The sequence below is a fragment of the Gossypium raimondii genome, chromosome 3 (genome assembly GCF_025698545.1).
Source record: "Gossypium raimondii isolate GPD5lz chromosome 3, ASM2569854v1, whole genome shotgun sequence".
NCBI lineage: Eukaryota > Viridiplantae > Streptophyta > Magnoliopsida > Malvales > Malvaceae > Gossypium > Gossypium raimondii.
Window position 1 is genome coordinate 62,961,748 of NC_068567.1, and position 13,601 is coordinate 62,975,348.

General features: G+C 35.8%; 2 protein-coding genes across 3 annotated transcripts; one reads left to right on the top strand and one right to left on the bottom strand.

Moving 5' to 3' along the window:
* The first annotated feature begins 1,428 nt into the window (after positions 1 to 1,428).
* On the top strand, positions 1,429 to 5,567 carry LOC105795537 (leucine-rich repeat receptor-like serine/threonine-protein kinase BAM3). Its single transcript, XM_012625221.2, has 2 exons — positions 1,429 to 4,256; positions 4,948 to 5,567. Exons 1-2 carry the CDS (start codon positions 1,610 to 1,612, stop codon positions 5,286 to 5,288), a joined length of 2,988 nt encoding a protein of 995 aa, XP_012480675.1. The 5' UTR covers positions 1,429 to 1,609; the 3' UTR covers positions 5,289 to 5,567.
* Positions 5,568 to 5,727: 160 nt separating this feature from the next.
* Positions 5,728 to 11,087, bottom strand: LOC105796057 (DNA replication licensing factor MCM6). 2 transcript variants are annotated; one of them, XM_052628802.1, is made up of 18 exons: positions 10,919 to 11,087; positions 10,680 to 10,832; positions 10,477 to 10,608; positions 10,179 to 10,341; positions 9,898 to 10,091; positions 9,588 to 9,783; positions 9,422 to 9,496; positions 8,832 to 9,061; positions 8,642 to 8,756; positions 8,000 to 8,074; positions 7,778 to 7,918; positions 7,422 to 7,625; positions 7,178 to 7,339; positions 7,051 to 7,106; positions 6,831 to 6,946; positions 6,623 to 6,736; positions 6,330 to 6,460; positions 5,728 to 6,219 (listed from the first exon to the last, which is right to left on the bottom strand). In XM_052628802.1, the coding sequence occupies exons 1-18, from the start codon at positions 10,993 to 10,995 to the stop codon at positions 6,088 to 6,090; spliced, it is 2,466 nt and encodes an 821-aa protein (XP_052484762.1). In that variant the 5' UTR covers positions 10,996 to 11,087; the 3' UTR covers positions 5,728 to 6,087. The 2 variants fall into 2 exon arrangements, with proteins under 2 accessions (XP_052484762.1, XP_052484761.1); XM_052628801.1 differs by having other exon boundaries at positions 6,623 to 6,739.
* Positions 11,088 to 13,601: the final 2,514 nt, after the last annotated feature.

Genomic DNA, 13,601 nt, shown 5'->3' on the forward strand with positions numbered 1-13,601 from the left:
AATGTATCCGTCCATCATTTTCGAATCAAATCTGAAAACACTGATTTCAAATGCTATGTATGTATGTATGTAATAGAAAGCGCAATGGCAATAGAATCCCGATGGGACAGACATTGGGGGTCCGAATTCCATATTCAATCAATCAATTACCTAGAAGTATGTAAATTCAATTAAAACCGTCTGGAACATGAAATGCTGGGGGCTGCCCCACCACTGACACTGAGTCACCGACAAACTTCTTAATTTATTTTTTAATAAATTATATATTGGACCAAAAAAAAACACTTATTCCATGATAGGATATAAATATACACATCAATTAATTTATCAAATATAAAATTGAGTGATACTATTTTCGATGAATAAAATCGAAAAAGTATGCTTCAAAAGAATAATAATGCCCAAAGATAATTTGTAGCAAAAAGAAATGCCGCCCAATGATACAAATTTTATTTTCCTAGAGATGCCATGGGCCAGCTAATGTGTTTTTGAAGCTTAGCTAGAGAAAGAAGGGCCGGGATAGGGTCCATGCGAACAAGCTCTGGAAGCAGCAGGTAAAAAATCTAAAGCCTGGCTTTTGTGTCTTTCATTCGATGTGGATAATTTATCCGGTCCATAAAATTAGCATGGATTTTGAACTGACTGCGGCCCGAAATTAACATGGACTTTGAATACTACTTAACCCGCTACTGGTTGTTGAGAGCATACTGGCCCAAGAAACAATATCCGGCCCCTTCAATTTCATTATCACTATACAATCAAAGTTTATTTTTACCGGTAAATATTTCCTACCCTTAAATAGAAGAAAAAGACACCTTTAAACATGTTTGGAATTTAAATTCTCTTTATTGATATAATAATAACGATACCAATAAAACTTAAAAAATATATAAGTTAGTATCCAATATATATACTGTCATTATACCTTGTCATTATTACTAAGGATTATACGATAAAAATATACCAAATATTAATTAAAATGATAAATCAATTGTATTTCTTCCAAGTCCCAATCTAAAATGAAGCCTTCGTTTACGTTGCCTTTCTATTTTATGTCACAGCCAAAAGTTACAAAATAATTCTAAATATTATTTTTATATAAATATTATCTTCCATCTTAATTAGTTCCGATGATTCAAATCCATCAAATAATAGGGAAAGAAAGTAAGGCAGTCAGATATGCAAGTTGGCGTGAAATAAAGCAACCTGCAGCTGCATGGATTCTAATATATATATACACATATTGGCTGATCGAACGGTCTGTGGCAAGCAACGCCGTATCTTTTGCTTTTGCTTTTGCTTTTACTTTTTCTTTTCTTTTCTTTTGATAAAGCAAAAGACGAACCAAAAAAATACTAGACTGGGCCGGCGGAGGACCTTGGATGCTGTTAACGTGCAACTTTGCCTTTATATTGGATTAGATTCAAAGCTGCTGCTACACTTCTCAGCTTCTCGATCGCATCTGTGTATCCTCCATCCACATATTAATTAATATACATTACTTACTGCGATTGAAACCGCCACGGCAAGTATGCTCACTCTTGCAATATCTATCTGAATAAAAAAGGGTAGGAATCTCCTCCTCTAGCTCATACTACCAGTTTCAGATATGAAGAAGCTTCTCTTCCTCTTTTCTCTCATCTCATTATTCTTCCTCTCTTCTTCTAGTCCAGCTTTCTCACATAAGTTGTCTCTCAGAAAGCAAGCATCAGTCCTGGTTTCTCTAAAACAACAAATTGAGGAATCCTCCTCTTCCACTCCTCTAGCTCTAGGTGGTTGGAATGTGTCCAACTACTTGTCACTTTGCTCTTGGACGGGTGTCCAATGTGATGGCTCGAATAGGTCAATAATTTCTCTTGATATATCCAATTCCAACATTTCTGGTTCTCTCTCTCCCGTTATCTCCCAACTTCAAAGCCTTGTTTATCTCTCGGTGTCTGGCAACAGCTTCTCGGGTGAGTTTCCGCAACAAATTCACAAGCTTAAGAGGCTTCAGTTTCTCAACATATCCAAAAATATGTTTAGCGGAGAGATGAAGTGGGATTTCTCTCAGATGAAAGAGCTGGTGTCGTTAGATGCTTACGACAACAACTTCAATGGCTCACTCCCATTAGGCGTCACGGAGCTTCCTAAGCTGACGCACTTAAATCTTGGTGGGAATTACTTTAGCGGACAAATTCCTAAAGCCTATGCAAGTATGGAGCAGCTCCAGTATCTGTCTCTTGCTGGGAATGATTTGAGTGGTTTTATTCCTGCAGAGCTGGGGAATCTAACAAATCTCCAGTACCTTTTCCTGGGTTACTACAATGAGTTTGATGGTGGAATACCACCTACGTTTGGCAAGTTGGTCAATCTGGTTCATTTAGACCTAGCTAACTGTAGCCTGGATGGTCCAATTCCTTCCCAACTTGGAAACTTAAAGCAGCTGGATACTCTCTTCTTGCAAACAAATGAGATTAGCGGTGGTATCCCTCCTGAAATAGGCAATTTGAGTAACTTGAAATCCCTTGACCTTTCCAACAATATGCTAACAGGGGACATTCCACTTGAGTTATCTGGTCTTCGTCACCTCCTCCTCCTCAACTTATTCGTCAACAGGCTTCATGGTGAGATCCCCCAGTTTCTTGCGGAGCTACCGGAGTTGCAAGTCCTGAAGCTGTGGCACAATAATTTGACAGGATCCATCCCTTCAAAGCTGGGAAAAAATGGTAGATTGGTTGAGCTTGATTTGTCAACTAATAATCTCACTGGCCTGGTCCCAGAATCTCTTTGCTTCGGAAGGAGGCTGCAGATCTTAATTCTGTTCAGTAATTCCTTGTTTGGTCCTCTACCCGAGGATCTTAGTAAATGCGATACATTGTCAAGAGTTCGAATGGGACACAATTATCTAACTGGGCCCATACCAAATGGATTGCTTTACCTGCCAGAGCTATCACTCCTGGAACTGCACAACAATTACCTCGGCGGACCAATTCCAAAAGACACGGCTAAGATACCCAAAAAACTTGGCCAGCTGAATCTTTCCAACAACAATTTATCTGGGTCACTCCCAGCTTCAATTGGGAATTTCTCTAGCTTGCAGCTTCTGCTACTTGGTTCCAACAGATTCAGCGGAAATATTCCTTTCCAATTTGGCCGATTGAAAACGGTACTAAAGCTGGATATGAGTAGAAATAACTTGTCAGGCACGATCCCATACGAGTTAGGTGATTGTTTCCTACTAACATACCTGGATTTGAGCCAGAACCAACTCAGTGGTCCAATCCCAGTTCAAATCGCTCAAATCCACATACTGAATTACCTCAATGTTTCCTGGAACCACTTAAACCAAAGCCTTCCCAGGGAAATTGGTTCTATAAAAAGCCTAACTAGTGCAGATTTTTCTCACAACAACTTGTCTGGACCAATACCGCAGTTTGGACAGTATTCATTTTTCAACTCAACCTCCTTCGCGGGTAACCCTCAGCTTTGTGGGTCATACTTGAAGAATTCTTGCGACTATTCTTCTTCTTCTTCTTCAGTCTCTCCGTTAGAATTCCGTCACCAGAGTGGCACAAAGTCTCCTCAAGTCCCTGCAAAATACAAGTTTCTTTTTGCATTGGGACTTCTGGTTTGCTCTTTTATATTTGCTGCTTTGGCAATCATCAAGACCCGCAAGGGTCGAAGAAATTCACATTGCTGGAAGCTGACCGCATTCCAGAAGCTGGAATTTGGAAGCAAAGACGTCTTGGAATGTATAAAAGAAAACAATGTGATAGGGAGAGGTGGAGCTGGCATTGTGTACAGAGGAATTATGCCAAATGGAGAGCAAGTAGCAGTGAAGAAGCTGTTAGGCATAAGCAAAGGGTCTTCGCATGATAATGGCCTCTCAGCAGAAATACAGACTTTGGGTAAGATTCGACACAGGAATATCGTGCGCTTGCTGGGATTCTGTTCCAATAAAGAGATCAATTTTCTAATATACGAGTACATGCCGAATGGAAGCTTAGGTGAGGTTCTTCATGGAAAGGGTGGCGGCTACCTTAGGTGGGATACTAGGCTCAAAATAGCCATAGAAGCTGCCAAAGGCCTGTGCTACCTGCACCATGATTGTTCCCCTCTCATACTCCATCGAGATGTCAAGTCCAACAACATTTTACTCAACTCCGATTTTGAGGCTCATGTGGCAGATTTTGGCCTTGCCAAGTTCTTGCAGGACACTGGAACTTCAGAGTGCATGTCGGCGATCGCTGGTTCATATGGTTATATTGCTCCAGGTACATCTACCTTCCATATTGTAACTATTTATCAGCAGTTTTTTATCAGACATAAATTAACATTTACATTTGATCTTGGATAGAATATAAAGTATGCCCCATGATAACCCGGTTGCATCATTATTTGAGAACCATATTGACCCCATCTTATAGCAGATAGATTTTTTTTTTAATTGTTAATATTATCATTAGAAAAGTTACAGAGGCAGGCAGGCTCCACTCCACTAACACAGAAAACATAATAAAATGAGTGTGGGTGTGACAGACTTGTATTTTGAATGTCCTGTAAATCACTCACAAGCTTTTTTGACGAAAAACCTAGCAAGACTCCTTAGATGAATAACAAAATTAACGCGAAGCCTACAATCTTCTCAAAATCTTGATTGGGATCTAAGTTTTACTTTCCCCTTCCCTATGTCCCATAAAATTGTAACTCCAACAACTTTCTTTTTCACTTTATTTTCTTTACCGCTCACTTTGCTTGGGGGAAGAGAGCTAAGCTTTGCCTTTGTTTCTTTTTCTCCTCATCCAAGTCAAAAGTGTACAGACAGAATGAATAAATAAAAATAAAGAGGAACCAACTGTGTATAGATTATACTTGCATAAAATATATTATATATGTGGTGAACAAATAATAATTTTATAAATGTAATTCCCGTGTTTAATTAAGTTTTTCATCATGATATGACAGAGTATGCATATACACTGAAAGTTGACGAGAAGAGTGATGTATATAGTTTCGGAGTGGTACTTTTAGAGCTAATAACAGGGAGGAGGCCAGTTGGAGATTTCGGAGAAGAAGGGCTAGACATTGTTCAGTGGAGCAAGAGAGAGACCAAGTTGAAGAAAGAAGGGGTGGTGAAGATATTGGACCACCGAGTAAGCAATACAATTCCCGAGGAGGAAGTCATGCAGGTTTTCTTTGTGGCAATGTTGTGCGTTGAGGAGCACAGCGTGGAGCGACCTACAATGAGAGAAGTTGTTCAAATGCTTGCTCAGGCCAAGCAACCTAACACATTTCACATGCAATGACTTGTCACTTTTCAACTTCTCTACCCTCTATTATTACTATTATGTCCTTATCGTTTGCATGGTTGCAGCTGCGGGCTCACAATTCTCTTTTTTTTCTTTTTTGATACCTTAGTCTCCAAAAGAGTTTGTATTTGGAAGGCTTTGAAACGCATGCCAATTGAGATATATATATATATATATATAGTTTTTACGTACCTATTTCAAAGATGTTGAATCTTCTGCCAATTAACTGTTTTAGGAGCCCCATTGGTAAAACAAAACTTACAAGATTAGAAGCAAGATTTTTGCTTAGTCGTGGCAAATTGTTTGCATAAGATCCAGCTTTCCCTTTGTAAACATTTTATTTAACTGACATGTGACAAATGCAGAGTTATTATAATCTAATGCAATAATCTTTAAATTGTCACCTATTGATCAGTCTATTAAAAAATAACTTGAATTGAATTCAAAATAAGAAATCTTATGTAAATTATTATTAACTTAAATCAAATCAAGCCAGAAAGACACCTACTTAGACACCAATATAATATACTTTTTTACTTGGTTACAACTGATGCGAAGTCTTAAACATCGATACATCATCACATTACTACGTAACACAACATATACTGGCCCAAAAGAAAATGTTGGTTACTGCTACTACTAGTACTACCAGCAGAAGCAAAAGAAAGCCCTCCATTACTTTCATTTCACCTTTTTTTTTTTTTGCCACCCCAATCTTCCAAGCATGCAAGCAGAGGTGATAATTCATCATTTTCACATTGGATTGGCTCATTCTTGTAATGGGATTTCAGTGGCATTAATCCATGGCATAATTCGGAGCTACAGCTAAAATTCTGGTATCTCTAGCTGATCGTGCCGCTGCACCTTCACCACCTTCTTGCCTACCATCATCTATCACAATCAAGTGGCCTTCCCTCCGAATCAATCTCTGCAGTCACCCCAAATTATTAGGAAATACATAAAAATCACCACATTTTATTCAAAAACAAAAGAATTATAAAAAAAAAAAAAAACCAACAACAACAACAGTAGCTTTACCTCAATAAGTGATCTGATTCGTTTAATTTCTATTTCTACTTCTGCAGTAGAGCTGTAGTTGTTTTTTTCATTCTGCTGATTCACATACCACTGGATTAAATCGCCCTGACTCATTCCGGCCAAGCCAGTTTCTGCAGAACATAAAATTGACTCATTCTTATAGACTGTCTTGATCTTGCACTTTCAGAAGCAAATTTAGGCCAAGTTGATACAAAAGTTTTAAATACAAATATTCATTCCCGTGTTTCAGTAAGAAATCCATAAAGCTGATTGTGAAGACATGACAGGTTTACCTTCTTGCCTTACAGCTTCTTCATGCTGTCTAAGGCGCATGACAAGGGCCTGAGTAACCCTCTGAAAATAGTCTTCCTTTACCCTGTATTCTTCCTTTTGTTGATTGGTAGTACCTACTTTTTCAGAAAGACGGGTTCATCATAAATCCTCAAGCCAAGTATATATCAAAAGAAAGTGATACAAGTAAAACAGCTTATATAGTTCTACCTTCACTTTCAGAAGCTGGGTGAACATCAGCTTGTCCAAAATTATTGTTTCTATCATCAGAACCATCACTATTTCCTTCTTGAAATTCAGACAAATCAATCTCGGTGGACTCCACACTGCACAATTAAGAAAAAAAATGCCACAATAAACAAAAACAGGAGAAAGAAAGGATGGAACAAGGGCATTCATGATTCTACAATGGCCATGTTATTAGACTCGCCTGATTATAGATGTTTTCAGTAATCTCACCGCTACACGAACATGTCGTGGTTGCACCTGCAAAGAAATATTTTCTAACTTCAAGGTGCATAATAATGAAAGAATATGTTCTATGGTAGATAAAGCACCTGAGTTTCCAAATAACTTCGAGCAATGGCCTCAGACAACCTGATTAATGCCTCCAACTGCCTAACTGTCATCCGGTATGCAACTCTGCTGCCAGGAGTCGTATCACCTCGTCTGAGTGCAACATAAGACTCCACCAAGAGTTTTCTTGCTTCAGAGGTTAGCTGCATTATACTAGCACCATTTAGCTATACAAATGTAATGAAAAATAACCATATCCAATGCAGTGAAAGGTTGTGCAGAAACCTTTGGTTTTAAAGTTTTTGCATATGTAATATATCGTTTCAGTTCTGCAGTAGTGAAAGCAGGTTGAAGTGCATCTTCACGCTTCTGGTGAACTCTCACAATATGGTGAGCAATATGGTAATCAGTTTGATCATCTGGGTCATCAATCATGATGTACACCAGGTCAAACCTAGAAAGAATAGCCGGAGGGAGAGCAACATTATACTGAAGAGGAGAAATGTATCAGAGCATCAGTTTACAAGCAAATATACCAAACTTACAATCAGCATCAAATACTGAAAAACTGGGGGAAACAATGTAAATGCCAATCCAAATCAGACTTGATTGCTTTCTATGCAGTATGAGAATGTCCTAACCTTGAGTGGTTTAGACTTGTCATAGCGCCCTCCAGTAGGATTAGCTGCAGCTAGTATTGACGTCCGAGCATTAAGTGTCGCTTGTATCCCGGCTTTAGTAATGCTTATGGTCTGTTGTTCCATGGCTTCATGAATTGCAACCTTCACACAGAATTACATATCAGACACCAGATGCTTCTGAATGTACAAAACTATTCTTTGGTAAGACAATATGAACCTTACCTGATCTCTGACATCCATCTTGTCGAATTCATCAATGCAACATATGCCATTGTCAGCCAGCATTAGAGCACCTGCCTGGAAATAAGATCAGATGTAATTTTTTAGAGACACATAAAAGCAAGGATTTGATTAGTCTCTTTTTCTTTCGGCAAGATTGATGAGTTGACAACTGGGTACAGAAGTGAATAAGCATATTTTCTCTAAGTATACATGTCAGATCTCTAAAGCATATTGAAAAATTGGAAATGATTCAGCAATATTCATGTGTGATAAAGTATAAGATGCATCATAATACATAGGTATTTCAAATTTACTACCAAGTAAGATCCAATAAAAATCATGGATCTGACAGTAATCACAGAAGCAGTACTTTTATGAACTCTATTGTACAATTTATACAATTTCCAAATCAAATCTTCTTTTCCAGATTTCAAGTCATGCACCTTAGAGTATTTCCAACCAGGTTGATCCTTTCAAGAAAAATAATAATAATAATAAATCTTTTTCATGTATTTAAGAATCATATCAAAGACATTCCATTTAGTTGTCAATGTTAATAGAGCACAACTTGCTAGTTTTCATGGTTAACAGAACCAAATATAGGGCATAACACCAATAAGATTAAGTAAATACAAATTTTACCTCGATACAGAATTCGCCAGTTTCTGGTTCTTTGGCCACAGTTGCTGTCAATCCAGCAGCAGAAGAGGATTTGCCAGATGTATAGACAGATCTGGGAACAATACCTGATGTGTATCTACAAGAATAAAGACATCCGTTATTTGAGTTCTACAAGTTATAACCCACAAGCTCTGTATAATAAAACACGTACTTGAGAAACTGGGACTTTGCACAGCTGGGATCTCCAACAATACAAACATTTATGTCTCCTCTCAGATTAATGCCTTCATGAGTATGCTTATGGACACCACCCAAAAGCATAAGCAAGATTGCTCTCTTGATATCTTGATGACCAAAAACAGTAGGTGCAATGCTATCAACAAGCTTATTGAAGAAATCAGGCGTATCTCTCATTCTTTGGATTTCTTTAAGTTCCTCCGACTACAAGTTAGATAAAATAAATGGAATAAAAAACCATCGGGTGCTTTAGTTCATTTGTGGCATAAAAGCTAGTTTAGTAATTAAGCAAAGATCTAGGGTAATTGGAGAGTCATGTATGTAAATCACAATGTGCGATAGTCATGAGATCATCAATTTAAATATGAAAGGCAACAATACCTTTAAGTAGATCAATTACTTAGTAGGCAAGCTCAGAAAGGAAGATAAAGCAAAAACACTTTGAAGAACATCCTAAGATGTAGACATTGCATAACATGAACAATTTAGGCTTGTAAAATGGACAATGGAACATAACAGCAAGGTAGAGGATAATAACAAAAGTAAGGTGCATCAAGAACTAACTGTGAACTGTTGGTCATCTTCGTCACCAGCCTTTTTTCTATTTCTAATGTCAACATCCTTTCTACCATCAGCACCCTGAAGAATAAATCTTTCTCAGAAATCGATCAAAGCATGCTGCAATAAGCCTTTTAAGCGAAATGCAGCAATGGGCCAATAAAAGACAGACCTGAACTGAATTAGCAATGAAGGCTAAACGATAGGATAGGTCTCTAACTCCCAATGAGCGAAGACCTCTCACACCTTCTTGTCCAGCAGTTGAAGACTTACGCTGAGAAGCATCTCGACGGCATTCCGCTCTTTCACCAGGGGAGGCTAGGGCCAATATGTCCGGTATCACAACCACAGTACCAGTGAAGACAACACTATAACCACGTAAAAGTATAAGTTAAAGAAAAGAGGGAAAACAAAGAGAGGGGAGCAATGGGGCAAAAGGGAACAGAGTGAGTGTTGGATGCATAAAAAGCAAATAATCTTACGCATCCCCCGCTCTAGCCAGTTCAACAATCTCATGGCGAAGAATAACGTCCAATGATCTAGGTAAGGAGCCAGCAGGAATCTCTTTAGAGGTCTCCTGCACTCTTACCCTCTGCCAATCTGCAAATTTGCTCTCTTGTCGAAGCAATGCCCATTTTGTTCTATTTAAACATGTTGCACTAACGCATGTTGTTGGCTGTATTAGCAATGTAGGAAAACAATGAAAATACGAGTTAAATCCAACAAAAGAAGAGAAATATGATATTTAAGAAAGACGGCAGACCTCAGTGTACTTGAATTGCTGTTCGACATTCTTGACAACGCTTCCGCATTCCAAGCACTTAAAAGATCCTTGGAGAAGCTCAGGTCTGACTTCGCTTGTACGAGTGACTACTCCAGTGACTGATACTAGCTTTCCAATTTCGGCAGTGGTTAATTCTCTCAGGCTAAGGAGATGCATTAGCAAAAGGAGCATATAAATTGACTGCTGTATTACTTGGCTTGTTTGTAACAATAAATCTAGACTAATTAATGCTAGTAGTAGCAGTAGAGAGAGATGATGATGAAATGACAAGGTGTACCGCTTGGTGAATGGAATGTTAAAGAAGGCAACATTGATGTCCTTGTTAGGGTTATCATCCGCCTCCGCGATAACCGTGGGATTCTGCTCCATCACGAACCTCTTGCAGGCATTCTTCAAGTATGGCTCGAATCTGTAGTAGGAATAGCAATAGCGGTCAATATTGAATCTCAAATACTAAAATATAATAATTGGGCAGCTTACCTCAAGTACTCATCAGCGATGGCCTTCTGGAGAATGTCATTGTAGAGCATGACGTGCGAGAAGTCGATGTACATGGTGCTAGACCCGTTCGCTTCCATCGCCTGTATCTCCGACTCGTAATACGACTCCCCCATTCGCGGGTCCAACCTGAAGCTGGTTTTTTTTTTTTTTGGAAAGAAAGAAATGAGATTCAGATCGGAAAAGAAGATTAAAAACTGTATCTGTAACCAAAATCAAACCTCTTGAGGAAGTCCAGGAATATGTTCTCCACTCTAATTGCCTTGTCGTCTACAAAGCATCCGCTGAACGCCTCCATTCTCTTCTCTTCTCTTCTCTTCTCTTCAAGAAACACAAAACAAAACCCTTGCACTAGTGACTGGGGGCTGCCCTCATCCTGAGCCGGTAGAAGAACAACAGCTTAAGTCCCCTCCCCTTGGCGGGAAATTTCTGTGGGGACCATGCTTTTTCCCGCCTAAGCGGCCTAATCCTTCTTCCTCACCTCTCTGGACTGGGCTTTTCAATTAGCCTATACCCCTTTCGGGGCTTTTCAAGAGATGTTTATTTTGTTATCCTCGCCTAGTAGAAATGCAAAATCAAAACTATTCACCAACTTTTAAATGCAAGTTATGAATGTTTTTATGTATTTTACTATACTAATGTCTACCATTTTTTCCTAATCGTTTTCATGAATCTTTTGTTTACAGTTATAATTTTATTTTAATAGCAACAACATTATTAAGGGTGGGTTTGGATAGGCGATTGGGTGCGGTGCGTTTAGCCTACTTTTTGTCTCACGTTACAGTGTTGCTACAGTATCTAATCTCACTGCTATCACTGTTTTTACACTAACCACAGGTAAACGCACTACCCATCCAAACTCACCCTAAATTTTTTTTTCAAAAACACAATCAAAAGTGAAATTTTCACATTACATTTATGTAATCATCTTCTTTTATTAATTCTAAGTACATATAAACAAATTATATTTTTATGAAAATGATGAAAATAAAAATAGGAATGAAAATTTTGAGAGAGTAAGTAAAAGTTATATTCACAAAATCAACATATATTTGTAAACAATCAAAATAAAAATATGTACATTCTAATTAAAGTTTGATGATATATAGCTTGAAAATGAAAAGATCATATTAAAACTAAATTCCAACTATCAAATTGCAGGTTAATACATGTATCATTATAATAATATATATATATATATATATTAATAATCACAACATAAGCAACTATTTTGTCAACCTTTAAACATAACATTAAAATATAATAATTAATACTTTCATTTCATAAAAAATGACATTTAAAAATTTATCTACATTGTAAAATAATAATAAATAAATAGTATGAAAGAGGAAAATTGAATTTTATAAATTTAGAGATTTTCTGAAATATAGTAATAAAAATTGAGTAAATAATTTATAATAAGGAAATAAGTAGTTAAAAATATAAATCAAAATTTATAAAACATTGTATACATTAAATTGTCAATGTTGTTACATTAATACCAATAAAAATAAAAATAGTTAATACAATATGTGTCAAATAATGAGAAAACAAAACAAATGAAAATATGTATCCAACAAATAAAAGAGTGGTTATTTATAAGGGATAAGTGGTAGAATTTGTAACGTTATATCAATTTTAATTTGGTGTATTTATATAAATTAAACTTTAATTTTGATTCAATTTTACATTTCACTAACTCGTTATCTATGTGGCACATTTTTGGTTAAGTCATGTGTAAATTACTAACTTAAATTATTAGAAAACAAGCAAACAAATTTAAATTATTTTCACCATATTAAAAATAGATTTATTGGGAAAAATAAAGCCATTTTTCCTAAGATTTGTTTTCTCTTTAAATCTAAGTGGAAAGAATTTAAATTTGTTTTTAACCTAATAAAATATCAAGTCAGCAATTTTCGTATGACTTAATGAAAAATTGTACCACATGGATAATGGAGTAAATAAAAGATTGATGTGTACAAATACACCAAATTAAAGTTGATGTATAACATAACAAATTGTATCAAAATTAATGTATAATTTTAATATTTATCGCTACTTATAAATACCATAATATTGCAACCTCTAATACAATGTAATAATACAAATTATAACCCTTAAAATTTTAACCCGCGATTAAAAAAACTATATTAATTAAAATGAAGAGAATAAAAGCTTCTTATGCTCAGTCAAAGAATAAATTGTTAATAAAATTGAAAATGAAATAGAAACCCTTCCTCTATTTGATCAAATATTGTGAAAATATTGATAGCAATGAAATTAAAACAATTAACATAATCTATACTAAAATGATGAGAAGGAAAAACAAATGAAAATAATCATAAAAATAACTTATCATGCATCTAACAAATAAAAGAGTGACTATTTATAGGCACCATGATACAAATTGTAACCTCCAAATTATATAACTCATCACAATTAAGAAACTTATAAAATGTCCTTATTAAAATATAATTAAATTTTAAGATATAAAATTATAACATCTAAAAATCTTAAAAGACACAATTAAAAATATCTCATAAAATAACCTTTAAAATGCAATAAATAAAATTAATATTAATTAAATACACATAATTTTAATAGTTTCATTAAAACCTTAAATCTTGACGGGGTTGAAAACATAAAATAAAAATATAATTGTTAAAAATAATAATTAAACATAAATAAATTTATTAAGTATAATTTAATAATAAATAATTAAAATATAATAATACAATTTAAAATTTATAAAAATATATTTCAACATTAAGTAGTATCCAAATCTCAAGTAATTTAAATGCAATAATACATTTTAAAATTATTTCTTTTTCAAAATACGGTGTTTATTAAGTTTTAATACCTTGAATGGTCACTTTCCTTAGGAGTTTATTTTTATAGTAC

Coding starts and splice junctions, on each gene's coding strand:
- LOC105795537 (XM_012625221.2), top strand. CDS start 1,610: ATGAAGAAGCTTCTCTTCCTCTTTTCTCTCATCTCATTATTCTTCCTC. Junction 4,257..4,947: donor ATATGGTTATATTGCTCCAG/GTACATCTACCT, acceptor ATGATATGACAG/AGTATGCATATACACTGAAA.
- LOC105796057 (XM_052628801.1), bottom strand. CDS start 10,995: ATGGAGGCGTTCAGCGGATGCTTTGTAGACGACAAGGCAATTAGAGTG. Junction 10,833..10,918: donor TTCCTGGACTTCCTCAAGAG/GTTTGATTTTGG, acceptor AAAAAAAACCAG/CTTCAGGTTGGACCCGCGAA. Junction 10,342..10,476: donor AACATTCCATTCACCAAGCG/GTACACCTTGTC, acceptor GCATCTCCTTAG/CCTGAGAGAATTAACCACTG.